Below are 27,808 nucleotides of genomic sequence, written 5' to 3'. Positions count from 1 at the left end.
TTCAGTAGGGATTAAAGTACTAGCCCTACTTTTAAACACAATGCCTCATAATTTGTTTAATGAATTTGAAGATATATGTATAAATGTTTATATAATACATAGATAAAGGTGTATTTTATATTAATAAGAAAAGCACAACATAGTTAGAACTTAATATAGTACTTAAAAGTAGTCACTAATTATAAATCGACATGTCAATAAAACTAGGCCAATTTCTGGAACATGAATCTTATAAACTACTTAACCGATTTTGATGCGGTTTTCAGTTTCTGATAAGAAATATGTTTGACTTTATTATTAAATATTTATTTGTAGACATTTTTCAACGTGGAAGACACTATTTGATAAATAAAACGTCAAGGGTTTTTTTTTTATAATTTTACACTAACACTATATTTCTTTAATATAATTTTGTATATTTTTTTTTTACATCAAGCAAAGTTATTTTCTTTCGATTGACATCAAATTTATCTTAGTCGGATGATCCGTGAAACTTGTAGATTTTTTTTCCTGTTTTTAACAGACCTCGCTTTTTCTCGGCTCCTAAGGGACAAAATTACGGGTGCTTCGAAAAAAATCGTTTTATTTGGTCTCCACTATCATCGTGCAAAGTGGCTTGCTTCCACCTCAAAATGCAGCGTTCCAGCAAAAAAGCTCCATAATTAGTAAGACTAACATGTCTATTGACCGTAACCAAACCAGCGATACAAGAAGCAAGGCAAATAAAATATCCTCTACAATCTACAATCGTATGTTAACCTACGACCTTACGACGAATCGAGTTCAAAAACGGCTTCAAGATCACATCATGAACTTTCATAATTCTGCCCTTGACATAAAATCGCTGCGATACCATTTTTATACCCAGAGGGAAATTGGTTAATAAAATAAAATAAATAAAATAAAATATCATTTATTTCAGGCTTTTAGCCCATAATAAAAATACACATAAACAATACAATGGCATACTATATACAATACAATAAAAAGGAATACGGAATGTCAAACAATATTAATTTTTAGAACCTTACTTAACTAGTTACATCATTTCGCCCAGTTATGGGACACTGGTGCATGCAATGACAACCAGTGTCCCATAAATGGACCATCAAGCCTGTCGGCGACGACTGCCAGCAGGGCGCTGCCGCTGGTGCGCACACGTCTCTCTTAATGAAGCAATAGAAACGGGTTCCAAACTATGCCAGGAATGGGAGGTGGTTACTGAACGGTGCACGCGAAGAAAAAAGCGAATGGCCAGGAAGCAGGCGACGAATGCTGGCCAGTCTGCAAAGGAAAAATTTTACGAGTAACGAAAGGGACGATTGATCGATTGATACAGTTATCAATCGAATGTGTTGTCCGTTGTGAATCTGTTGTCCGTTTCAGTAAACGGACAACAGATTCACGCTCCTTAGTGACTGACGAGAAGTTCTGTTTCCTTTTGGATGTAAAAAAAACATGTTACGGCTCTAACTACCTGGACTATCTAAAAAATTAATGCTTTGATTTTGGAACAGTCAGAACAGTGTATGGCTGTGACATAGACGGCCACCAGCTGTTGGAAGAAATAGTTGATACTCGCATGTTTAAGAATCATAACGGTATGTCAAATAAAAAAAACTATTGGGACAAATAGAGAAAACTTTTGTATGGGACGCCATTTTCTATCATGAAAATGGACATGTTACGACCACCAGCACCCCTGAATCTCTCAGGAAACAACATTAAACAAGCTTTCCATGATTGGAAACAGAAATTTCAACTGTATTTTGAGGCGAGTGGTGCGGCACAAAGACTATCGGAAAAACAGTAGTGTGCACTCCTGCTGCACAGCGTGGGCGATGTAGGCCTCATGGTATACAACACATTAGAAACTAAAGAGAAATTAACCTATCAAGAAATATTAAGGGATTGGAAGAACACTGTAGTCCACCAAGTAATGAGACTTACAATAGACACATTTTTTAAACACATAACAAAACCCTTTGTCCGTCGGCGTTGGAGGAAAACGATGTACTATCGTGGCCTCCTAAAATGGTTACGCGACTTCAAAAAGACTCCGAAAGTCAACCGGAACCACATTGGATGAAATATTATTGCATGGTTAAAAAAGGTTTTGTGCGGTACACTAAAAATGGCGTCGGCACTTATGAACGTAACACTTGCACGACTTTAGGATTTAATCAGATTATTTTTATCTAATATTTTAACGCCCCACATCACAAATGCACGGGTCGTAACGAATAGGTAATCCATCAAGTGATTCTCTGCAAAGACTTCATGAATAACGATTGCCAATTCCAAAAAAAAGTAAGTACAAGGACTTTAAAAAACTTTGTGATGACGAGGATAACCTAAACAATATGTGCAAGATTATGTACCTTCAGCTGCCTTATGTGGGCAAAGTTGATTATTTAAACGACGTTATACAAGATATTATCATCCAACTTAAAATATTATTTTTGTAACGCATTCCTGTTGCCTTTCAACCGCCCAGCCAGCCAAGCCACGTCATCGCCCACCACCAGCCCCGCCATGCTGCCTAGCCGAGCCTCGGAGTGGGAGACGACAAGCCAGCCTATAAAAGCCAGCGCACCCTAATTTTGGGTGCTCATTCTGATTGATAAACTACTAAGTGGAAACTCTGTCCGATTAATCATAAATAATATAAATCACTGATCAAAAAGTATTTGACTTCTCGCCTTCCCATTTCACCTATTAATAATAAATTGACACATTATTACAAATAACCATTAATCAATATATTGTTGACGTTATATACTTACTTAGACTTAGTTTTAAGCTTTGACGTCATTTATTTTTTAATTTAATTTATTACTAATAAGTACCTAAATGTTATTAATGTTATTATGTTGCCTTATATACTAGCCTAGAATAGAATAGAATAATAATACTATTGTGTGCCCTAACAGGGTGTCATGATCTGACTATATACAGTGTGTGTCTTTCATAACGACACTAATTTTAAGGGCTGAAAGTATAAGTCCTAATGAACTGAAATTAGCATATTTAGTTAAAAAATAAAAAAATAAAATTTTCATACAAATTAATTGGGCACGCAATGTATCAGTAATAAATTTTATTAAACTTAACAATTGACATGTGATTTCATTGAAATTTCGCTCTTAGTGACATCCTGACACCTATTACAATTACCTACATCGTACATGTCGGTGACACTTTTGATTGACAAGACCGTCAAAAATCATGACAAGGGACCTTGTTCGTAAGAAAAGGACTTAACCGCCCTGCTATCGCGAAACACTTTACGAAGTTTCTCCTCTCTTTCTCACTCACAAAAGTTGCTTGAGGAGAAACTTCGCAAGTGTTTCTTGGTCAAAGTTCGATTAACGCTAGTCTAGCATCTTGCATAGCTTCGCCATACATTAGAATCATATCCGCTAATTCTTGCGAGGTATGAGGCGATGGTCGTGGCATTTTGGCAAGAAAATTATGACATGATAATTTTATGAAAAAAGTCACCTAAATTTACGTCAACCAACGTCAACCTACCTGCATCCTGTCATACCAGCCAGTGCAGTCAAAGATTGATGTAAGTAGGTAACTTTGTGTTAACTAAGAAGGCGGAATCAGATAATCGTTTCGTTTAAGTACCGATTGACAACTTCACATTGATTGGGTTGAAGTGTCAAGATAACATCGAGTTTGTTGATCAACACAGACATTCCTAATAAATTTAATAAGCATGTTTGAACTAGGTACTTAATGTGATTTCTAAGAAGTGATAATAAATGTATGTGCAGTGATTTTTGATATCAGTGTAATTCAGTGAATATTGCGATTCATAAATGTGGTGGCTAAGACACAGAAAGATTTGTTGATGTAAATTTGTTGTGCTAGTGTGGTCAAAATCGCGTATGTTTTAAATTGCAGTGTTTTCTAGTGGATAATTCAGTAAATAAGTTAACGTCGGCAACAGTTCCGAGTTACTTTAATGTTTTGATCGAATTTAAATGGAATGAAACTAGCTCTTCCTCTCTGAAACGTCAAATAAATGTTTGCATTACATTGCTGCTCGAGAATTTTTAAAAAATTAATTACTCTTTATAATAAAAGGTAATCGTTATATTCTTTTGATAAAACTGTTAACAGCACTTTAAACTATCGTTACTTAAAACCAATGTCGTTATGAAAGACACACACTGTATAATGTAACACCCAATGTACCTGCTAATTTTCATTTTTTTTGTTTGCGTGTACCAATTTACTTCGCTTCTTCACTTCTGCCTTTGTGTGTGTGTATGGGACTGTATGAGTGTGGTGTGTATCTAATATCAACGGAAACGGAATTGTAAAACGTGTATTTAAACAATATCGATGCTATCAAAGGTTAATGAGTTACATCAGGTAACATGTACGGTACCTATGTAACGCTGTTGCTATTTCTAGTTTATTCAGGATCAAAATGTCGGTTCATCTTGTAACAAACTGTATCATTTCCTGCGCTTTTCTCATCCTCACTATTGGATGTCAGGAAGTAAGTATTAATCTAACAACATGTCAGCAGGCCAGGTCAATGCCGAAATCATCCCACTTCTCTACGGTGCCAATCTCATTGCTTTGGCAAAACAATACACTCCTTTTCATTTCATTTCATTTATTTCCTTGCTTTGTGTGTACAGTAGGTCTTATTAATAAATTATGTCTCAACACAACCCTGAGAGGGCACTGCAATTCACTTACAGATAAAATATATATAGATATGAATAATGATATAGTACAGTCGCCACCAATTTATCATGCATTAACAAAATATATATGTCACTTATTAACTAGTTGTTTCGTTACAATATTATAATTTTTATTATATGTCAATTTACACTACATCTACATCTACATATGTCAATTTACATTAATTTACATTTACAGAATAGGAGTAGGAACGAAAGATAGAGAGATGCCTGTATTTCTCCGGAATATTATTTGTGTAATTAGTTATTATTATTCTGTAGGTATTCGTCGACCGAGTAATAGGCTTTTTTTGGACAGTCGTATAAAAAGACGGTGGCATCCGTCCTATCGCTGGCGGCCGTACCTTTACACGCTCAGCACCAAAACTCTGCTGCCGTAAATATTATCAGAAATTGACAAATATATTTAAGCCTCGGCGGTTGAGTTTTGATGTCAAGAGCGGTTGTGAAGCAGCCGTGCACCCCACGCTGTCCTTTTTGAGTCGCCCGGAGACCGAGGTATTTATAAAAATTGACGTCGAAAACGCATTTAACTCGGTTAACCGTGGTGCCCTCCGAATAGAAGTAAAAAAATATCTTCCAGAAACATACGCATACCTTTGGCAGTGTTACGGAACACCTACAAAATTACTCTTTGGCAACAAACCAGTTTTCCAAGTACCGGTTGCCAACAGGGAGACCCGTTTGGACCCTCAATTTTCAGTTTTGCTATTCAACACATAATCTTGAACCTAAATTCTAATTTGACTTATGGTATCTGGATGTCGGCTCCCTCGGCGGGGATGCCGCCAAAGCTTTACAGGATTTACAATTACTAATGGACAAATTCTCAGGCATAGGCTGCACCCTAAATTTCAACAAATGCGAAATATTCATACCTCCACCAACCCCACCTTTCATCGAAAAAAAAATCGAAATTTTCACAAACTTTAACACCATATGGCCGATGGCCAAGGGGAGGGGGAGGGTCATACGTTTCGTAAGAAGTCATTAGAGTCGAGAGAGATAGAGGGATATATATAGTATACCATAGTCAAAAGTGTGCGATTAGTTTGGAAGTCTTAATTCAATTGAACCATTAAAGTCTACGAGTAGAAAAAACATGTAAACCCATTTCTGATGTTGCAGGACAAATGCAAGTGGACATTTTTGAACATACAAAACTGTTCGAACGACGCGGAGATGCCGTACAAAATGTACATGCACAAACACAAGGTGAATCGTTCGCATGTCGCTTTCGATTTTGGTGGTGATGTGCCTCAACCCATCGACGACTCTTATGCTGTACGTACCCAAAAATAAGTTGTGTTCTACCGCTTGTATATAAATGGGTTGTTCTCAGAAGAGTTATTATTCTAGTTCACGGCTACATTCTACCACCGCACCGTTCTCCGATAGGGCGTTCATATTCACACCCTGGAATTATTCTTCTGTAATACCTATAATAACAATAACACTTCTCAGTCTATAAGAGCTACCACTGTATGTATAATACTTTTTTTCAATAAATTATTTGTATTTGTAATTGCACTGTTCGGCTATTTTCTAGGTTCGCGTAGATATAAAGAGGAAAGTGGCCGGTGCATGGAAACCATATATGACTTGGGGTGATGACTGCTTGCCATGTGTGGGAAAGAAATTTGCCGAAGAAAATGTGAAGAGAGGCTTTATTGCTGCGGGGATAAATCCACCCGAATTTCCTGTTCCAAAAGTAAGTAGACAAAGGTAAAAACCGGTCATGTGTGTGTTGGGCCACATATAATTTAGGGTTCCGTACCTTAATACAATATAAAAAGCCATACCAGCAAACGGGCGTATCTTTCGGGCACTTACCTACGTATTTTTAATAAGAGTTTTTTTTGTCATTAATATCCCACTATACTCATTATCACCTTGACATTTTACTGGGACGTCAGTCTTCCGTGACCACAGCTAGTGCAACCTGGCGGAAACCTCGGAAAAAAGGTAAAATAATGAAATTTAATCGCGTTAGACCCGTTAATGACATTACTTATTAATATCCCAATTTAATGCACCAGTCAAAATAATAATTGACGCTGTATTGAGCGAGCCCGAGATTTCTTAGAACCGAAGCCAGCCTGATTGCAATTTTCGGATACAGCGCATTTTTTGGTGTATTCCAATTTGTCCCCGCCTCACAAGACAGCACCTATTACTCTTTTGACCTAAAATTATTTCCAGGGCCGTTACGATGTGAAACAATTCGTTGTAGACACGACGGAGCTTCCCCAGTTTTCCAGGCTTCTCGGCATGGACGGTGAATGGAGTGCGGACGTCTACATAATAAAGGACGGACGGGATTTACTTTGCCATCAGATAGTAATGCTATACGAATCCTCAGAATGAAAACCCGTGTCTTTATATTGAAAACATCAATTTACGTTATCGTGAACCCTCATTTTAATATGATTTTGTAAATGGTTATATTGAACTAAATTGATCAGTGTATTTTTAATAACAAAACTTCCGTGAGACTCAGACATATTTTTTTTTTACTAAACTAAATTACTAAAAACTAAATTATTATTTTTTTACTAAATTGATTAAAATGTTGTATTTGAGTGCTTAATTTATGTACATCGTGTATCGTGTAGATTATTTTTTGCAGTCTCATTCGATAAAACTAGTACCTACCAAGTGATTACTAATTAATGGGATAAATTGCCAAGCGAACGCCACGTCTCATGGGAGCCTGGGCCCATGAGACGTGGCAATAAGCTGGGACAAACGCTAGGAAGAAGGTCATTACATATAAATAGATGACTTTCGCTTTGTAAGAAAAATCCAAACGTACCTCTATTTTTCTATATTATATGTATTTGTGAAATGTTGGAAAATATTGTTAGGGCCACTTGCTCCATTTACTAACCGGTTAAATCAGAGTCGATAAAAAATGGAATACCTACTTATTCCATGTTTTTAAGCAAGAGAAAAAAAAATGTGTTAAGTTCATGAAGAAACTGGCTGAACAATTGGTAAGACCACATCTCGAACGTCGATCCAAAAACACTCATCTTACGCGGGACCTATTAATAAGTATCAACCATATCCTCATCAAAGACACCGACTTACCAGCATTGCTAGGTCCCAGCAATCATGAAGAGCGATTGCAAGTTCGGAAATGTTGCTCAACTTGTGACCCCAAAAAGCAACGGAAGACGCAGTACACATGCATTGAATGCAAGAAACCATCTGCATTCAATGCTCGAATAAACTGTGTATTAGGCTGCCGCGAAAAATGGCTATTTTAATAGCTCGCAATTTTACATTTTTTACGAGTTCTAATTAAAAAAATATAAGTGATTATCTTGGCTGTTTACAATTATTTAAGATTTATTAATAATAAGATATTAATGGACGAATATTTTGTGATTCATGTTTCAAAGGGTTTATAGTTTGTTTTGTTTGTTAAATGCTCAAATAAACTGTGTATTGCCTGCCGCGAAAAATAGCTATTTAAATAGCTCGCAATTTTATAATTTTTACGAGATTTAATAAAAAATATATATGTGATCATGTTGACTGATTACTATTCTTCAAGATTTATTAATAATAAGATATATAATGTACGAAGTACGACTATTTTGTGATCTGATGTTCCAAAGGGTTTATAGTTTGTTTTGTTTGTTAAATGCTCAAATAAACTGTGTATTGGCTGCCGCGAAAAATAGCTATTAAATATATTAAATAGCTTATAATTTTATAATTTTTACGAGTTTTAATATAAAATATATATGTAATTATCTTGTATGATTACTATTTTTTCAAGATTTTAATTTTAATTATAATTTTATATTTTTTACGAGTTCTAATTAAAAAAATATAGGTGATCTTGGCTCTTTACAATTATTTAAGATTTATTAATAATAAGATATATAATGTACGAACATTTTGTGATCTCATGTTCCAAAAGGTTTTTAGTTCTTTTTCTTTGTTAAACGATAGAAGAATGTGATATGTTATGTTTAAACAACATGTTGATTAATTTAGTATCAGTATTTAATAATTAATGCCTAAAACCATTACAACGGTAAATATTATTTAAGTATACCTTTAACATACATTCTTCTAAATATTATGGATATAGACCCATTTCAAGTAGTGGTCTCCATCATAGTCTAATAAAACATGGTCTTCCATTCCCAGAGTGACACGGGCCTACGTCACAACAACATGGCCGCTATATATAGCGCTATCGCATATTATCATATAGCGCTGTCGCATGATGACGTAGGCCCGTGTCAGTTAGGTGACTTAGAAAAGACGGGAATGGAGTACCAGGCGGAGTATATTATTATACCATGGTCTCCATGACCTTTCGTAGGTGGTTATGCTATAGAAATTGGACGTAGGTAGTAAAGGGTTAGTAATCATTGTTGCTATTGTCACTAATAGAAACAGAAAGATACAATACATATAAGAGGAAGAGGATAAGAACACCAAAAAGTCGTCAATTTGTAGAAATTTATTAATTCCCCTTTGGAAAAAATGTTCTCCGTTGTTATTTGCGTAAATATGCAGTATTTTGTATTCTACGAGAGTACCTAAGAGTAAGATGCAGCATGTATTTTGCTTGAACTGAAGAGAAAGCGACGGTCATGAACTAATTAATAATTAAATAATAAATGTTTGTTACTTTTACGCATTTTTATTTTTTAGTTAAACATCAAGTCACTTTATACTTACTTACCTTATTTCTAAGTGGTACTTTTGATTCACTAGTATTTTTTCACCTAATAAGTATATTTTAGAGCGTAAGTATGTTGTGTGTAGTAAAATTTTCCGTAGGTTTACAGTTTTACACAAATAAAACAGTAACAGTAACAGAAGTAATTCTTTCCATGTGTGTATTGGTGATGGGGGTTACACAAACTGCCTAGGACCGGACCTGCCATGGAGAAATATGATGCTGCCCTACAACACACCACGGAGTAACAGGATTAAAAGAAGAATTGTTAGAAAACTCCAATTAAAACATAAATAATGTATGGAAATAGTCGTGTATTTTCGTAGCGTCTGTCATCCCGATACATTTTTTCGCGTTTGTAATGTTATTTTAGCTACCCATACAACCATTTCCAGTCGCCGTTACGACGCGGTGTTGACACATCTTGTGTCGACACCGTCTGTTTCGGTCACAATTCCAGTCGCAGAGTCGTCGCCGTGTCGACACAGTTACCAGAAATGGGGAAGGGTCGACACATGACACAAAGTGACATAAAGTGTGGTCGCCGTGTGCACACATTGTTTCGAGTTTGCGACTACTTTATGCCAAAATCATTCGTTCATTCGTTCATTTTGTTCCTGTCAAATGAAATGTCAGATGGAAAAATACTTAAATAAAAATAAGTGACATTAATACGCCATCGCTAAAACGGATTACAAGACGTAATTATATATTGTTTGCATTTATATTACAATAGGACTTAAATTATTATGGGGAATTAAACTGCTCGAGTGATTTGATAAACTAAGTGTAATATAATCAACGCGCCACCACATTGTTTTAGTTTAGCCGGAAATGAAATTGTTTACTTCTCAGTGCCCGTGTTCATAACTATATTATTTGAAGCATTTTTAGTACTTCGATGCGTATACTATACTTAAATAACAGAAATAACGCTTTACATACTACGAAACTTGTTAATTATGATGTATAAATATGGTTTAAGGCTGAGAAATATTGCAGTCACAAAGTAGTTGCAATGTTTCGACTTTGTGTCGACTCTGTGTTGACACATGACACGCGCTGTCATAAGTAATAACAAAGTTACTGGTATGTTACTGGATTTGCAAAATGGCTCCTTGTGTTGATTTGTTTTCAGATATTCTCAAAGTGTAAAAATGCCGTGGTCAGAGATGGGTATTAATCGATTAACTGTTTATTCGACTAATTAATGGAATAAAAAAAGTTAATTCTCAAATTTTAATCGCGATTAGTTTAGTCGACCTAACATAGATTGAAATTGAATTAATCTGAATATTAATCGAATAAATTATCGATTAAATCTCGATTGAAAGTTGACAGGGGGCCATTTTTGTACGTAAAAATGATAGAAATGTCTTGCATGCAGATGGTAGCAAAACACTTTGTCATAAAAGTCGAGATGGGTGTCGATATATAGGTTTTAGGGAGTGCCGATTTCGAAAATAATGACCATTTTGGAATCCGAAATGGCGGCCATGCACTGTGTCATAAAAGTCGTCATGGATGTCGTTTTATACGTTTTAGGGGGCCCCAATTTTGAAAATGATGACCATTTTGGAATCCAAAATGGCGGCCATGCACTATGCCATAAAAGTCGTCATGGGTGTCATTTTATAGGTTTTAGGGGGCGCAGATTTCGAAAATGATGACCATTTTGGATTCCAAGATGGCGGCCATGCACTATGTCATAAAAGTCGTCATGGATGTCGTTTTATAGGTTTTAGGGGGCCCCGATTTAGAAAATGATGACCATTTTGAAATCCAAAATGGCGGCCATGCACTATGTCATAAAAGTCGTCATGGGTGTCGTTTTATAGGTTTTGGAGGGCGCAGATTTCGAAAATGATGACTATTTTGGATTCCAAGATGGCGGCCATGCACTATGTCATAAAAGTCGTCATGGATGTCGTTTTATAGGTTTTAGGGGGCCCCGCTTTCGAAAATGATGACCATTTTGGAATCCAAAATGGCGGCCATGCACTATGTCATAAAAGTCGTCATGGGTGGCGCAGGTTTTGGGGGACGCAGATTTCGAAAATGATAACATTTTCAATTTAAAAATGGCGGCAATGCACTATGTCATAAAAGTCGTCATGGATATCGTTTTATAGGTTTTAGGGGGCGCAGATTTCGAAAATGATGACAATTTTGGATTCCAAGATGGCGGCCATGCACTATGTCATAAAAGTCGTCATGGATGTCGTTTTATAGGTTTTAGGGGGCGCAGATTTCGAAAATGATAACATTTTCAATTTCAAAATGGCGGCAATGCACTATGTCATAAAAGTCGTCATGGATATCGTTTTATAGGTTTTAGGGGGCGCAGATTTCGAAAATGGTGACTATTTTGGATTCCACTTTTATGACAAAATACGTAGCCGCCATCTTGGATTATAAAATGATCATCGTTTTCGAATTCTGCACTCCCTAAAACCTATAAATCGACATCCGTGACGACGCAAGTTATCTTTATTTTCAGATCTAACAAATTGCTACAGAATACAAAGGACAAAAAAGAAGCGAGGAGGTAATGAAACAAGCAAAAATACAGATGATTCCTCGACGCAATTGGGTGATTCTTAAATTGTGTCCAGATTTTTTTTGTCATAAAAGTTTTTATTTTTCACATATTACTCTCACAAGTTCCGTGACATTTCGACCTTGTAATTTTTTAAGTAAATGTTTTTGTTTATCTATGAGGATCTCACTAGAATAGTATAATCAAGGTATGTTTATATTTGATGAATGAAATAGTAACGCAAAAAAAAAATATATTTGTGTCTTATATTCCTGCCGAAGACTTTTATTTTACCTTTTCCTTCTACACAAGTTTGGCCAAGTAATAAGAATTTAGGGCTCTCAATTTTATTTTGACTTCTACAACAGTAAAGCTACGAGGCCATGTTTGGTATCGTTTTCGTATAAATTCGCAGTACCAAATTTAGTTAAGGTATCACATTGACACCATTCCGAAGTAAAAACATATAAACTTATTAAAATACTTTCTTTTAAACTCCTCTTCACGCTTAAACTGCTGAACAGTTTTAATTTAAATTTGGTACACATATATTTTGAGTCCCGAGACAGGATATAATAAGTTATCTCAAAAATCATCCTTTAAAGGTGTGAAATGAGGTGTAGGGGGGAATTCAGAATTGACTTCTTGAAGTTAATACTGTTTAAGTTTAGGTTTGAAGTCATGTTTTTTCATCATTTTTAACTAAATCAAAGATGTAGACCATCCCAAATTTCATATAAATCGGTTCAGCGGTTATTGATTTCCCGTACAAATTTCCACGCCACTTTTCACACCTTCAAAAGATGATTTTGGTTATAAGATCTATCCTATGTCCTGTTCCGGGACGCAAACTATTTTTATACCAAATTTCAACGAAATCGGTTCAGCGGTTAAGCGTCAAGAAGAGTTTCAAAAAAACCGGCCAAGTGCGAGTCGGACTCGCGTATTAAGGGTTCCGTACATTAAGTCCGACTCGCGCTTGACTGCACATTTCTAATAGGTTTTCCTGTCATCTATAGGTAAAGAACTATTTTGTGTATTCAGACGGACATACATACAGACGCACGAGTGATCCTATAAGGGTTCCGTTTTTTCCTTTTGAGGTACGGAACCCTAAAAAGATTTATTTTTATTTTGTGGAATGGTGTCAATGTGATATCTTAAATGGATTCAGCACCCCAGATTTATACGAAAACGATACCAAACACGGCCTAGCACCTTCACTGATATAGATATATCAAGATAAAATTGAGAGCCCTAAATAAACTTTCAAGAGCGGATATCTCAAAAACTATTCAACATATCGAAAAAATTGACCGAATAAACTTGTAACAAATTAAATTAACTTTCATTTTGTATAAGTGGCCATGTCGCTGAGATGCATAGTTTCCGAGATATAATCGAAAAACCGGAAAATGGGACCTTCAAAGCCCCCTCTCTCCCCCCCCGCTCAAGGGCTACGGCCGGGGACTATTGATATGTTCACCTCCTAACTTGTCAAACCGAGTTACGGAGTCAAAAATTGTGTTCCGAGCATTTCCCTCTACTCCTTTGGAGCATTCGTTGCCTGACCTAAGTAGCTTATTGAATTTCTTTAAAAACTTTTCTGTAAAAGGTTGACGGGTGTTGGGTGTTTATATGGTTTCGGTCGATTATTATCATTTGCATTGCCCATGATGACTTACTAGAATTACGAGCACACGAGACACTAATAGTAGTTTGACAAACCTTGGTTTTCAAGAGGTATTTTATATTGACATTTGCTGTCACAAATTTGCTGTCAGATTTAGTCGCAAACCGCACGCAAAGTGCACACAAATGTGTCGACACCTTGTTACGGAAAAGTGTAGACACGGCGACGACACTTTGTTTCGAAACAATTCTAGACACATTGTGTGGACTCTGTTACGACACATCTGACATTTAGTTACCACTTTGTGATTCTGCGACTGGAATGGTTATATGGGTAGTCCCCTCCCCCTCGCTGTTAAGACTTACTGTTTTTGAACCACTGACCAACTGGCCCTTTATCGTCGTTCGGTTCGTATTTGTAATAAACCTTCATGCAAGCGACATCTCGCAGATCTTTTATTATATAACCGTATCCCAGGAAGTCGCCATACATGCCTTCTTGAGCCAGTTCATCTACATTTATAACGAAGTCTCTTATGTGCAATTCGCCCTGCAAACAAAAACGATTTTAATTTGTGATCAATGATTGTCTTCTGTTCTTCTTCAACCTAGCGTTTTCCTACTCAATCTTCTCCACTTTGCCCGGTCTTCAGCATCCTCATGTGTGAGATTGTTCTCTTCCATGTCGGCTAACACGACGTCCAGCCAGCGAATGTGTAAAAAAAATATGTTAGGAAGTTATGAACCGCAAAGAAAGACCATATTCTTCTCTCGTCCGATTGACTTGACAAATAAAATGGGGACTGCGAAGAATTACGTACAGTGAAAACAAATTTTATTTAATTTATCATCAGGTTTTAAGTGGCATTCTTTTATTTTTAAGATCACATATGGACTAGACTCTAGAGGAATATATACACACTTACTCTAGGAACAGGAAAGTCTGGCGGGTCAATCCCAGCTAACTCGAGCCCATATTTTATATTTTTTGCGGAGTGTGCTTTACAGAAACGTGGCAAATTATCATCGGCCAGAGTCATGAAAAGTTTGAATCCTCCGTCCACCTTCTTGTAAAGTACTAAACGAATCTAGAAAATAAACAAAAGTTTTCTTTCAATCGTTTATCATAAAACTTTCAGGAAACGAAACGACGACGAGCGAAGCAAACAGATTCATAATAAATACGCGACGTTCTCAATCAAAAGGTACAACAATGTCGGTACTAAAAATGTTTTCTTCTCCTTTTATAGGGTTCCATACCTCAAAAATAAAAAAACGGAACACTTATAGGATCACTCGTGCGTCTGTCTGTCTGTCTGTCTGTCATAGATTATTTTATTCGAAACTACTAGACTGTGTAAGTTTGTGACCCAAAGACGGACATGTAACGTAAACCAATTAATTTTAAGAGTGATAAAATGGTAAATGAGAAAAATAAAAAATATTTTTTTTCAAACTATATCGTGTTACATATCAAATGAAAGAGCTGATTGTGAGAATTATTTTATATAAATATATTTGTTTTGTAATTTTAAAATGAATAGTTTAGAAATTCCGAAACTACGGGGTCTATAATTTTGAAAAAATACACTAAATACCTTTTCTTTACCTATAGATAACAGGAAAACCTATTAGAAACGTGCAGTCAAGCGTCAGTCGGACTTAATTACTAAGTTTTTGATCTGACCCCTACGGATTTTTAAAGACATTTCAACCAAGTTTCACATAAAAAACCGGGCAAGTGCGAGTCGGACTCGCTCACGGAGGGTTCCGTACCATAATGCAAAAAAAAACAAAAAAAAAACGGTCACCCATCCAAGTACTGACCACTCCCGACGTTGCTTAACTTTGGTCAAAAATCACGTTTGTTGTATGGGAGCCCCATTTAAATCTTTATTTTATTCTGTTTTTAGTATTTGTTGTTATAGCGGCAACAGAAATACATCATCTGTGAAAATTTCAACTGTCAACGGTTCGTGAGATACAGCCTGGTGACAGACAGACGGACGGACGGACGGACGGACGGACAGCGAAGTCTTAGTAATAGGGTCCCGTTTTACCCTTTGGGTACGGAACCCTAAAAAATACATTGTTAAAAAATTGTGTAATGTACGGAACCCTTGGAACGCGAGTCCGACTCCCACTTGGCCGGTTTTTTCCTAATCAAAACACGATACCGAATATGCCCTTAAATGGATCCCCACTATTTTTGTTACATTCTGAATATTTTAAATAGACCCCAGCGGTAGCTTAAGTGTGCCATCTAATCACTCATAACTTCTTTTGTAATAGGTTTACTTAATTAGAGAGTGTGAAATAAGGTAAACGTACTGGTACTCGACGCGGTCCCAGTACATGTCATCTTGAAACTTAAGTCATTGTCATAAAGTTGTCAGCAGGGATCTATTGGACATTAGCATGTCGAGCACTAGTACGTTTACTTTACTACTAACGCCAAAAGTTTCGTCAACGTCCGGACCAAAATAAGTATCCACGTCGAAAGCGTCGTGCGTGCGATTCAGTTTGAACTTTCGGATATGCATCTTCGCCGGGTACTTCTCACCATTCTCGCATTGCTGGACGTTCACTATCGTCCAAGTGCCCGGGCCCTGCAAACCAAATAGATCATCGATTTTTCCGATTTACTCTAGGTCAAAAATATCGGCGTCTAAGTAATTTAGGATCTTCTCATGTGTCGAATAATTTCATCATACCTATTTTTCGTAAAAAATATTTTTTTAATCAGATTTGACCGGGTTAGATTTCTTGGCATCCGATTACCTAAAACTTTTTTATACTTTGAATGGTTATAAGGTTGTAAGGGGACTCCCTCTGGTCGCATAACAACTTTTGTCATATTTTTAATTGTCATAACACCTTATGTATAAAATTTTAAGTCATAAAAATCTTTAGTCAGAATTATTCCTGAGCATAACTGGGTTTTTGTCATAAATTAGTTATGTCATAATTTTTGTAGTCATTATTTTAATTCGCATAAAATTTTAAGTCATCTGCTTGATATCCATAATTGTTTTTCGTTCGAAGTATTGCAGTGCATAGTATTAATATAGACATAAATTAAAAAATTAAGTCATATATTTAGTGGTCATAAAATAAACTAATCATAATAGGTAGGTTAGGTTCGTTAGGTTGCTTTAGATGCCCGAAGGGCAAACTACGCAGAAATAGGAGCCCCGCGTGAGCGGGGCTCCGTCGAATTAAGTGTTTGGACGGAGATTAGGGAAAAGGTTTTTTTCGAGGAGTTGTTGAGAGGCTAAAATTAGTTTTTAAAATTATTTATGTAAACCATTATAATAATAATAAAAAACCGCTCTGACAATGACAGACGTCTCGTAAATCTTATTTGCTATAATTATATTTTTATACGTTTTTATTGTTAAATCTATTGTGTATTTTGCCATCAAATGAACCCTTGACCTGGCTAAATATGTGGAAACGTAAAATATCGACTATAAATACTATAATACGTGTGACTCAAATTCCATACACACGCCACGGATACCTATGACATTTGTTTGACAAAACGGTCAACACAAGATTACGGCAAAACGATAAATAACGTGTCAAAAGAATGATTACGAGAAGTCAAAGACGAGCAGCGGAGTTGACCAACAACGCACGACCACCACCCCCGCCCGCTCCGCCCAGTTCCTCGTCCACAACGTCGTCAGGCGACGAGTTCGCAACGGCGCCTGACACAGACGGGTCCAGTGACGAGAGCGGGCCGCCGCCACCGCCGCCACGACCACCTGCGCGACGAGGGCGGCCACCGCTGCCGGCACGCTTGGGGCCTGCGGGACATCCTGCCCCGCCCACGGCTCCCGCTGCCGGTGGTATAGTGCGACGCATGAGATGGACTCGAAACATGAACGAGAATGTCATGCGCGCCTATTATGGGGCTACAGAGGGGGGAACACAGCTATCCGCCTATCGTTCGAGAATACTGCCTCTGTTTCAGGCTCTTGAACCTACCATCAACGTGTCGGAGCAGCGATTATCGGATCAGGTGCGCGTCATTCAGCGGCTAAAACGCTTGGATGACGCGACACTTGATCGGCTTCGCCAGGAGGCTCTCTCTGCTCGCGCGGACTCCACCTCGGTGCGAGATCTGCCCGCCACGTCGCCGGATCCGGTGCCCGCACCCGACCTGGCACCGGGGGCGCCGCGGGTTGATTTCTATACCGACGAGGGGGACTTCGCGAGTCAGAATGTGAATATAACTGCTAATGAGCAACTGAGGAGGACTTTGGAAGAGGCGATTACGCAGTATCGCGTCACAACCAACTCTAGGCCCCGATTACCACGTCTGCCTATGAATAGACGCAATCTAGCGCTAATGGGAGCCCTAAACGCTTTACTAGAACCACATTTGCGGACTAGTAAAGATTTAGATGATACGCACTCGATCATGTACTGCGGAGCCATCGCGGCGTGCCGTGTTGCTCGCGTCAAGTTCCCGGACACTGAACGTGCACCTAGGACCGTCGGAGGTGTCCCTGCATGGCAAGCGCGGATCGAGCGACGTATCGGCTCGTTTAGGACTCTCATCGCAAAACTAATCTGCTTCAGGGGGGGCAACAATCGCCCCCGAGTAATGCACTTTGTGAACCAGGCGTTCGCGGGGACGGATATCAGGCCCCGTGACTACATGGCCAATGTCACAGAGCGCATCGACTTTCTAAAGCAGAAAGTCTATGCATGGGCAAACCGTATTCGCCGCTACAGAGAGCGTGTGGATCGATTTCAGCAGAATCGCCTTTTTCAAAGTGACCAAAGGAAGGTGTACCGAAAGTGGGAGGAAGCCAACCTTCGTGCGCCCGACACGCAGCCGCCGGATGCTACTGCCATGACCGACTTCTGGCGTAGCATCTGGTCGGTGCCTGTCGGACACACCGAGGGGGGTTGGATGAGTGTTGTCGAGCGTGAGTGCGAGTCCATCGAACCTATGGGGGCAGTCACCATCAGCCCCGATGACGTCAGTTGTGCCATCCGCACGGCCCAGAACTGGAAAAGTCCTGGGCCGGATGGATTGCACAACTTCTGGCTAAAGTGGTTCCGATGCTCTCACTCGCGCTTGGCAGTACAATTTCAACAAGCCCTCGAGCTTGGTTCTCTCCCACCTTCCTTAACAACTGGTGTCACCTTCCTGCTCTATAAGTCCGGTAGTACCACGGAAGCGAAGAACTACAGACCCATCACATGCTTGCCTACACTCTACAAGCTCCTTACATCCATTTTGAGAGCAAAAATCAACGCGCACATTGTCGCAAACAATATTCTGGCTTCCGCTCAAAATGGATGTAGGGTTGGGTCCCGTGGTACTAAAGAGCTCCTCCTCATAGACATGACCATTTGCCAACAAATCCGGCGGAACAAGCGTGCCCTCTCAGCCGCTTGGATTGACTACAAGAAGGCCTATGATTCGGTGCCTCATTCATGGTTGGGGAGGGTCTTAGAGTTGTATAAAGTTGATGCAGCTTTGAGAGCCTTCCTAAGCGCGTGTATGAGACAGTGGACCACAGTCCTTCGTCAACCAGGAGGCGGGGGTGACCGCTCTGGCCCGCAGGATTTTATAAGGATTGAGCGAGGAATCTTTCAGGGCGACAGTCTGAGTCCCCTGTGGTTCTGCCTAGCTTTGAATCCCTTCAGCACCCTGCTGAAGGATTTGGGACTAGGTTGCCGGCTTCGGAGAGAGGGTGAAGTCATTTCTCACCTTCTGTACATGGATGACCTCAAATTATTTGCACCAAATAGCCAAGACTTGTTGGAGCTACTGAAAACCACCGAAGTCTTCAGCAGTGCCATCCACATGGAGTTTGGTGTCGATAAATGTGCGGTTATGCATGTACAGCGGGGGAGGGTTGTAAATTCAACAAATTTACAACTTTCTGAGACAATGTCTTTCAGATCTATCTCTGAATCAGAAACCTATAAATACCTTGGTATGTCACAGTCGTTGGGTATTGAGGACGAGGGTATTAGACGGTCGGTGAAGGAGCGCTTTTTCAGTCGGCTCACAAAAGTCCTTAACAGTCTTTTGTCAGGAGGCAACAAAGTGCGCGCCTTCAACGCCTGGGTAATGCCCCTACTCACATACTCCTTTGGCATACTAAGGTGGACTCAGACCGAGCTGGACGCCCTGGATCGGAGGGTCCGATCACTGCTCACCGCACATCGCATGCTACACCCACGCTCGTCAGTTATGAGATTGTACATCCCACGGAAGTGTGGAGGCCGAGGCTTCCTAAACGCCAAGGATCTCCACAACCACGAGGTGTACAATCTCAGGAACTATTTCCTTAACAACGAGTGTGGGATGCATCGTGATGTGGTGGCAGTAGATAGGAACCTCACGCCGCTTTCCTTGGCAAACGAGAACTGGCGCAAACCTGTGGTACTAAGTACTGCGGATCGCAAGGCGGCATGGGAGAGTAAGGTGCTACACGGGCAGTTCTACAAGGCCCTCACGGGACCCGATGTGGACCTGCTCGCGTCGGTGAACTGGTTACGATTCGGGGACCTCTTCGGAGAAACCGAGGGTTTTGCCTGTGCAATTGCGGACGAAGTGATGATGACGAACAACTATCGGAAATATATCCTGAAGGACGGTACGGTCGACATCTGTCGGGCATGCCGCCGTCCCGGAGAGTCACTCAGGCATATCATTTCCGGTTGCTCTCATCTTGCTAACGGCGAGTACTTGCACAGACATAATCTCGTAGCCAGGATTATTCACCAGCAACTTGCTCTTCTATATGACCTTGTGGACCGCGAAGTACCGTACTACAAGTACTTACCTGCGCCTGTTCTCGAGAATGGTCGTGCCACGCTCTATTGGGATCGATCTATCATCACTGACAGGACTATTGTAGCCAATAAGCCTGATATTGTGATAATAGATCGATCGCAACGTCGGGCCGTGCTCGTTGACATCACCATCCCCCATGATGAGAATCTCGTGAAGGCCGAGAAGGACAAGTCCAGTAAGTACCTAGACTTGGCTCACGAGATAACCGCCATGTGGGATGTTGATTCGACGATCATTGTCCCGATAGTCGTTTCAGTAAACGGTCTAATAGCGAAGAGTCTCGACCAACACCTTGAGAGACTCTCGCTAGGTGGTTGGATCAAGGGTCAGATGCAGAAGGCGGTGATCTTGGACACGGCGCGGATAGTCCGCCGGTTCCTCTCTCTGCAGCCCTGACCACCGGTAGCTTGGGCCTTGCCCCGCTGCTGGCGGCACCCTAGGTTAGGTTTTTTATAATGTGTTTATATTAATTTTTATGGTTTTGTAAGTGTTTTTATATTTTACTTTTATATTCATATTATAAAATAACCTAACTTAAGATGAGAAATGAATAAAGAGAATAATAATAATTAGGACGGTCTAATAGCGAAGAGTCTCGACCAACATCTTGAGAGACTCTCGCTAGGTGGTTGGATCAAGGGTCAGATGCAGAAGGCGGTGATCTTGGACACGGCGCGGATAGTCCGCCGGGTCCTCTCTCTGCGGCCCTGACCACCGGTAGCTTGGGCCTTGCCCCGCTGCTGGCGGCACCCTAGGTTAGGTTTTTTATAATGTGTTTATATGTATTTTTTATCGTTTTGTAAGTGTTTTTATATTTTACTTTTATATTCATATTATAAATAACCTAACTTGAGATGAAAAATAAATAAAAAATAATAATAATAATTATAAGGATTGAGCTCTGAATCTTTCAGGGCGACAGTCTGAGTCCCCTGTGGTTCTGCCTAGCTCTGAATCCCCTCAGCACCCTGCTGAAGGATTTGGGACTAGGTTGCCGGCTTCAGAGAGAGGGTGAAGTCATTTCTCACCTCCTGTACATGGATGACCTCAAATTATTTGCACCAAATAGCCAAGACTTGTTGGAGCTACTGAAAACCACCGAAGTCTTCAGTAATGCCATCAACATGGAATTTGGTGTCGATAAATGTGCGGTTATGCATGTACAGCGGGGGAGGGTTGTAAATTCAACAAATTTACAACTCTCTGAGACAATGTCTTTCAGATCTATCTCTGAATCAGAAACCTATAAATACCTTGGTATGTCACAGTCGTTGGGTATTGAGGATGAGGGTATTAGACGGTCGGTGAAGGAGCGCTTTTTCAGTCGGCTCACAAAAGTCCTAAACAGTCTTTTGTCAGGAGGCAACAAAGTGCGCGCCTTCAACGCCTGGGTAATGCCCCTACTGACATACTCCTTTGGCATACTAAGGTGGACTCAGACCGAGCTGGACGCCCTGGATCGGAGGGTCCGATCACTGCTCACCACACATTGCATGCTACACCCACGCTCGTCAGTTATGAGATTGTACATCCCACGGAAGTGTGGAGGCCGAGGCTTCCTAAATGCCAAGGATCTCCACAACCGCGAGGTGTACAATCTCAGGAATTATTTCCTTAACAACGAGTGTGGGATGCATCGTGATGTGGTGGCAGTAGATAGGAACCTAACGCCGCTCTCCTTGGCAAACGAGAACTGGCGCAAACCTGTGGTACTAAGTACGCGGATCGCAAGGCGGCATGGGAGAGTAAGGTGCTACACGGGCGGTTCTACAAGGCCCTCACGGGACCCGACGTAGACCTGCTCGCGTCGGTGAACTGGTTATGATTCGGGGACCTCTTCGGAGAAACCGAGGGTTTTGCCTGTGCAATTGCGGACGAAGTGATGATGACGAACAACTATCGGAAATATATCCTGAAGGATGGTACGGTCGACATTTGTCGGGCATGCCGCCGTCCCGGAGAGTCACTCAGGCATATAATTTCCGGTTGTTCTCATCTTGCTAACGGCGAGTACTTGCACAGACATAATCTCGTAGCCAGGATTATTCACCAGCAACTTTTGCTCTTCTATACGGCCTTGTGGACCGCGAAGTACCGTACTACAAGTACTTACCTGCGCCTGTTCTCGAGAATGGTCGTGCCACGCTCTATTGGGATCGATCTATCATCACTGACAGGACTATTGTAGCTAATAAGCCTGACATCGTGATAAGAGATCGATCGCAACGTCGGGCCGTGCTCGTTGACATCACCATCCCCCATGATGAGAATCTCGTGAAAGCCGAGAAGGACAAGTCCAGTAAGTACCTAGACTTGGCTCACGAGATAACCGCCATGTGGGATGTTAATTCGACGATAATTGTCCCGATAGTCGTTTCAGTGAACGGTCTAATAGCGAAGAGTCTCGACCCTTCATCTTGAGAGACTCTCGCTAGGTGGTTGGATCAAGGGTCAGATGCAGAAGGCGGTGATCTTGGACACGGCGCGGATAGTCCGCCGGTTCCTCTCTCTGCGGCCCTGACCACCGGTAGCTTGGGCCCTGCCCCGCTGCTGGCGGCACCCTAGGTTAGGTTTTTTATAATGTGTTTATATGTATTTTTTATTGTTTTTTATGTGTTTTTATATTTTACTTTTATACTCACATTGTAAAATCCTAACCCAAGACCCTAATTGAATAAAGGAAATAATAATAAAAATCATTTATTTCAGGCAAAGCCCATAAAAATTATGGTTGAAAATTATTATGCTACAAAACGTTATACGTAAAAACCTTATAAATATCGATAAATATGCTTTTAGCTATGGTATGACATTTGATTCATTATAATCAAAACCTATATGCACAAAAAAATTATGATAAGTGCTGAGTATGTCATCAAATATTATGGCTAAAAATGTATGACACAATATAATATGACTTTTCAATTGTATGCGCAATGATGATTATGACACAAGTTGTTATGCGCATCAAAGATATGACCTAAACTTGTATGCAACCCAATATGGACCCATTTTATCGACTTTTTAATACTCACTAACACAAGTTGTCCTAATATCCCGGGTATTTGAAGAAAACAGAAAATTATGCCGAATATTGCAAGACGACAGAGCATTCTGCAGACAAAATGCGAATGGCGAATGAAGCTATAACGTGATCTAATGTGAATATATCTGAAAGAAAACACGTGACAATACAAATAACACTGGTCTCTCGTGTAGATTTTAACCTGTAGATTTTATCGATTTATAGGGTTCTGCGTCAAAAAATGGTAAACTATTGTAACAAACAGATAAACACCGAGGCGATCATGTCTTTGTTGATAATGTTGATTTCTCAGCAATTACGAAACATTTGATACATGCCACACATTACCTACCATCGTTAACACAGTTAATTGACAAATTGCGAACCTCATTTGGACGAGACAGTCTACAAATGGTGATACAGTTAGAGTCTGTGCGGAAAGAGAAGAGTCGTGAAATGTATGGGATCCAATACATTCTAAGACTCTTCTCTCTCTTTTATTTCAGGACCTTACACAAAAGAAGAACGTGTTATCATTGTGAAAACGCCCATGAAACAATCGATTTATGCAGCAACGATTTCCAGACCGAACCACCTCACGAAATTCGGATGTCAACTGGCCGCCAAGATCATGCGATTTAACGCCATGCGATTTCTTTCTTTGTGTGAATAAACCAGAAACAATTCCTGAGCTCAAAGCAGAGATCCAACGCTTTATCAGTGAGATAGCCACATCTTTACAAAAAGATCTATGTGTACAGGGTGTCCAAAATATAACTGCATTCTCGTTGCCATGCCAGGGAGGTTTTGGGATTATACTAACCAACTTTTTCTATGGGACCAGCCACGAAATCGCGAAAAAAAAATTTACCCTCCCATAGAAAATTGGCCAGCCAAAATGTATGAAATCGCCAAATTTTATTTTTTCGTCATTAATTTCGGGGTTGGTCCCATAGTAAAAGTTGCTCAGTATACATAATCCCAAAACCTCCCTGGCAACGGGAATGCAGTTATTTTTTAGCCACCAGCCAGATATTTATACGGATTCCTCGGTTTTGATGTGTGTATTATAATTTAAGTAGGTATTGTATTTGTTTTGATGTATTGTCGTTGGTCAGGTATGTGCACGCATGGGCCTATAGCGTTTATCACGTGCACAAATACCTACGCGTGCAATCTATTCATAACATTTTTATGATGGCAAATATATTATTATTAAGTGCCAAGTTAATTATTGGTTAACCATGTTTGTTACAATGCCGAGCGAAATGTAAAATTGCTATTAAAGGCGGAGATAAACTATTAAAGTTAGACCAAGACAAGTCTGCAACGATTTTGATAGCACACGCAGTGCAAGTGTTATTTACACGTCATAATTTCATAAAAGTTTGAAGTTTAAAATAACACTTGTCCTGTGTGTGCTATCAAAATCGTTACAGACTTTTCTTGGTCTACTAACTCTAGGTACCTAACGGCAAATTTGGAATTTATGTGCTAGGTCTCTAAAAGCTTCTGAAAATAACTTAAAAGCCACTTGTAAATCTCCAAAAAGCCTCTGTCCAACTTGATTGAATTCATACTACAATTGCTTAACTGATTTAAAAGTTTAAATAACCATAAATGAAGCGCTGAGAAAACTAGCATTGTCTGTCTTAAAGGAGATAGAAATGCAGTTATTGATTGAATACATTAGCACATTAAATACCATATCTGAAGCAATTCATGAGCTTAGAAGACGACAAGGACACTCTATGGATCCCTGCGGCTAAAATTATTTCGAATACAAATAAAATGGATTCATTAGGATAGGGAAATCCAGTATATTGTGGTGCTTTAAAAGATAAAATAAAGAAAGAATTCCAAACCGACATACAAATTACAATGCAAGAGATGGGTATTTGTAGGCCATCTAAAAGAGTCCGTGGTCTAGTCCTTTACATATAGTTCCTAAAAAAGATGGAGAGATCTGTCCATGTGGGGATTATAGAGCTCTCAATGCAGTCACGAAGCCAGATCGCTATTCCATAGCCCAGATACATGACTTCACCTATTTGTTGGCAGGTAAGTCCATATTTTCTTGTATAGACATGCGTAGAGTCTAGAGTATATATTATCATAATATCATGATACACCCTGATGACGTAGAGAAGACAGCCCTGCCGGCCTAGCCAAGGTTACAATAGCTATCGCTTCGACAGCGAAAAGCATTATGTCTCTCTATCACTCTTCCATATTAGTGACAGTGACAGTTGCGTTTCGATCGCTACGGAGCGTAAGCGATTCGCATCTTGGCTACGCGGCCTGACCACTCCATTTGGTTTGTATGAGTTCCCTAGGATGAGTTTCGGCCTGAGAAATGCTTGCCAGACCTTCCAGCGGTTCATGAACAATACCGTTTTAAGAGACTTTGATTTTGTGTATTGTTACTTACTTAGATCACATACTTGTTGCTTCTCTCTCAGAGGAAGAACATGGCGGTCATCTCGAACAATTGTTTAAAAGACTTCGCGAATTCGGTATCACTATCAACCTGGAGAAATGTACATTTAAAGAGAAGAAATTAGAGTTTCTAGGTTACGTTATGAGGTATCCACGGAAGGTTTTAAACCGCTGGAAAAGAAGGTTCAAGCTATCAAAGAGTATCCCAAACCCAAGGCCGTTAATCAGTTGCGAACATTCTTAGGTATGATTAACTTTTACAGGCCGCACATGCCTCATGCTGTCCAATACCAAGAGGTATTACATAGGTATATTCATCAGGCAAAACGAAATGACAAAACACCTATTGTGTGGTCGCAGGAAGCTGACATAGCATTCGAACAATGTAAGCATAGCTTACAAAATGCCGCTACGCTAGCATGCCCACTTCCCACAGTACCGATAGCGCTTTTTGCAGACGCTAGCAACACGTGTGCGGGTGCTGTGTTACAACAATATATTGAAGGTAAGTGGCAACCGTTAGCTTATTTTTCTCGGAAGCTAACGACAGCACAAACGAAGTATTACAGTACTTATGATAAGGAACTTCTTGCTATTTATTTGCCTGTACATCATTTTTGTTCATTTTAGGTAACATAACAACGAACAGGATGGGCGGGCCCCTCCGCCTCGTGAGGCACACGGCGAGGGACAGCGGCAGGATGACCACCTGCGGACCCCTCCGCCTCGTGAGGCGGTTGAAGAGGGACAGCGGCAGGATGACCTCCTGCGGACCCCTCCGCCTCGTGAGGCGGTTGAAAAGGGACAGCGCAGCGGCAGTATGACGGCATTCCACCGCCGTCGCCGCCGCGAGTGAGACGCCATGTTATTTATTTAGAATATAACACGCACATGCATTTCTCTATTACTCCTAAAGAGAATAGAGTGTATAGAGACGGATTGTCAAAATTATCTAGCCACTGTAAATTTACTGCCATCTTTCGGCAGAACATAAAACTGTTAGAACGCCATTTGACTTTGAAAAAACGTATGATATTAGGTATATTATTGTTGACAAAGAGTAGATGTAATATCTTTTTTATGTATCTACTGAAACATTTCCCGTATATACAACAATGGACAACAATTAACATTCTATGCTATTCATGCTGGCTCAAAAAGCTTGGCAATCAAACATGCGCGAGTTGGTACTTTCACACAGAGGATTCCGTACTAAACACATTTTTTTTATGAATCTCTATCTCTCTTCCATATTAGTGCGACAGAGAATAGAGACAGTTGCGTTTCGTTTGCTACGGTGTGTAAACGATTGGTATCTTGGCTACGCACCCTGATCGCGACCAAAGACTAAAGAGATTAATTACGAACGGAACTTGCCAAATATTTTTCGACGAAAAGGTAAATGAGATAAAAACGAAAAAGACAAATGAGACGGAATACTATAACGAAAAACGAATAAGACATTAAATAGATACAAGTTACAGAATATAACCAAAGAAGATAATGACGACAAGCGAACAAGACGATTAACACATTCAATACCACTAAGTGCTACGGGTTACGCTCGTAGCGCGTAGCCACGGTTTCGTCGTATGTAGCGCGTAGTCGCTACGAACAGTGTACCCGACAGTCGGGTTCTTGGTGTTGAATGTGTTAAAGAACGAGTGACGAATAACACAATGATACAAAATAAGAAATCGAACACGAAAGCCGAATGAGACGAGCATTGATGGTACCGTTTTGTACAGAGACAAAAGAACGCGCACCACAGCACAAAGGCATTAGCCCTACCTACCGAAATTATAATAAGATATCTGCCCGCACAAACTCGCTACAGCCTACCTCTGGCTTTAAATAGCATGTCCTTAAACTACAAATATTTAATTCGAGAATATTTTACATT

At 39.8% G+C, this 27,808-nt stretch overlaps 3 protein-coding genes across 3 annotated transcripts in view; 2 read left to right on the top strand and 1 right to left on the bottom strand.

Annotated features, from left to right (window-relative positions):
• Nucleotides 1-27,808, top strand: part of LOC134794943 (uncharacterized) — a 67,604-nt gene that overhangs the window by 15,789 nt on the left and 24,007 nt on the right. The gene's annotated exons all lie outside the window — the stretch shown is intronic.
• On the top strand, nucleotides 4,413-7,141 carry LOC134795086 (uncharacterized). The gene is made up of 4 exons (XM_063766921.1): nucleotides 4,413-4,519; nucleotides 5,862-6,017; nucleotides 6,283-6,444; nucleotides 6,936-7,141. The coding sequence occupies exons 1-4, from the start codon at nucleotides 4,448-4,450 to the stop codon at nucleotides 7,098-7,100; spliced, it is 555 nt and encodes a 184-aa protein (XP_063622991.1). The 5' UTR covers nucleotides 4,413-4,447; the 3' UTR covers nucleotides 7,101-7,141.
• On the bottom strand, nucleotides 13,954-23,606 carry LOC134794940 (uncharacterized). Its single transcript, XM_063766809.1, has 4 exons — nucleotides 23,477-23,606; nucleotides 16,066-16,221; nucleotides 14,539-14,700; nucleotides 13,954-14,162 (listed from the first exon to the last, which is right to left on the bottom strand). The coding sequence occupies exons 1-4, from the start codon at nucleotides 23,552-23,554 to the stop codon at nucleotides 13,968-13,970; spliced, it is 591 nt and encodes a 196-aa protein (XP_063622879.1). The 5' UTR covers nucleotides 23,555-23,606; the 3' UTR covers nucleotides 13,954-13,967.

Source organism: Cydia splendana, chromosome 11 (assembly GCF_910591565.1).
Source record: "Cydia splendana chromosome 11, ilCydSple1.2, whole genome shotgun sequence".
Lineage (NCBI taxonomy): Eukaryota > Metazoa > Arthropoda > Insecta > Lepidoptera > Tortricidae > Cydia > Cydia splendana.
Note: the sequence above shows the minus strand (reverse complement) of the source record. Positions and strands in the feature narration are given on the sequence as shown.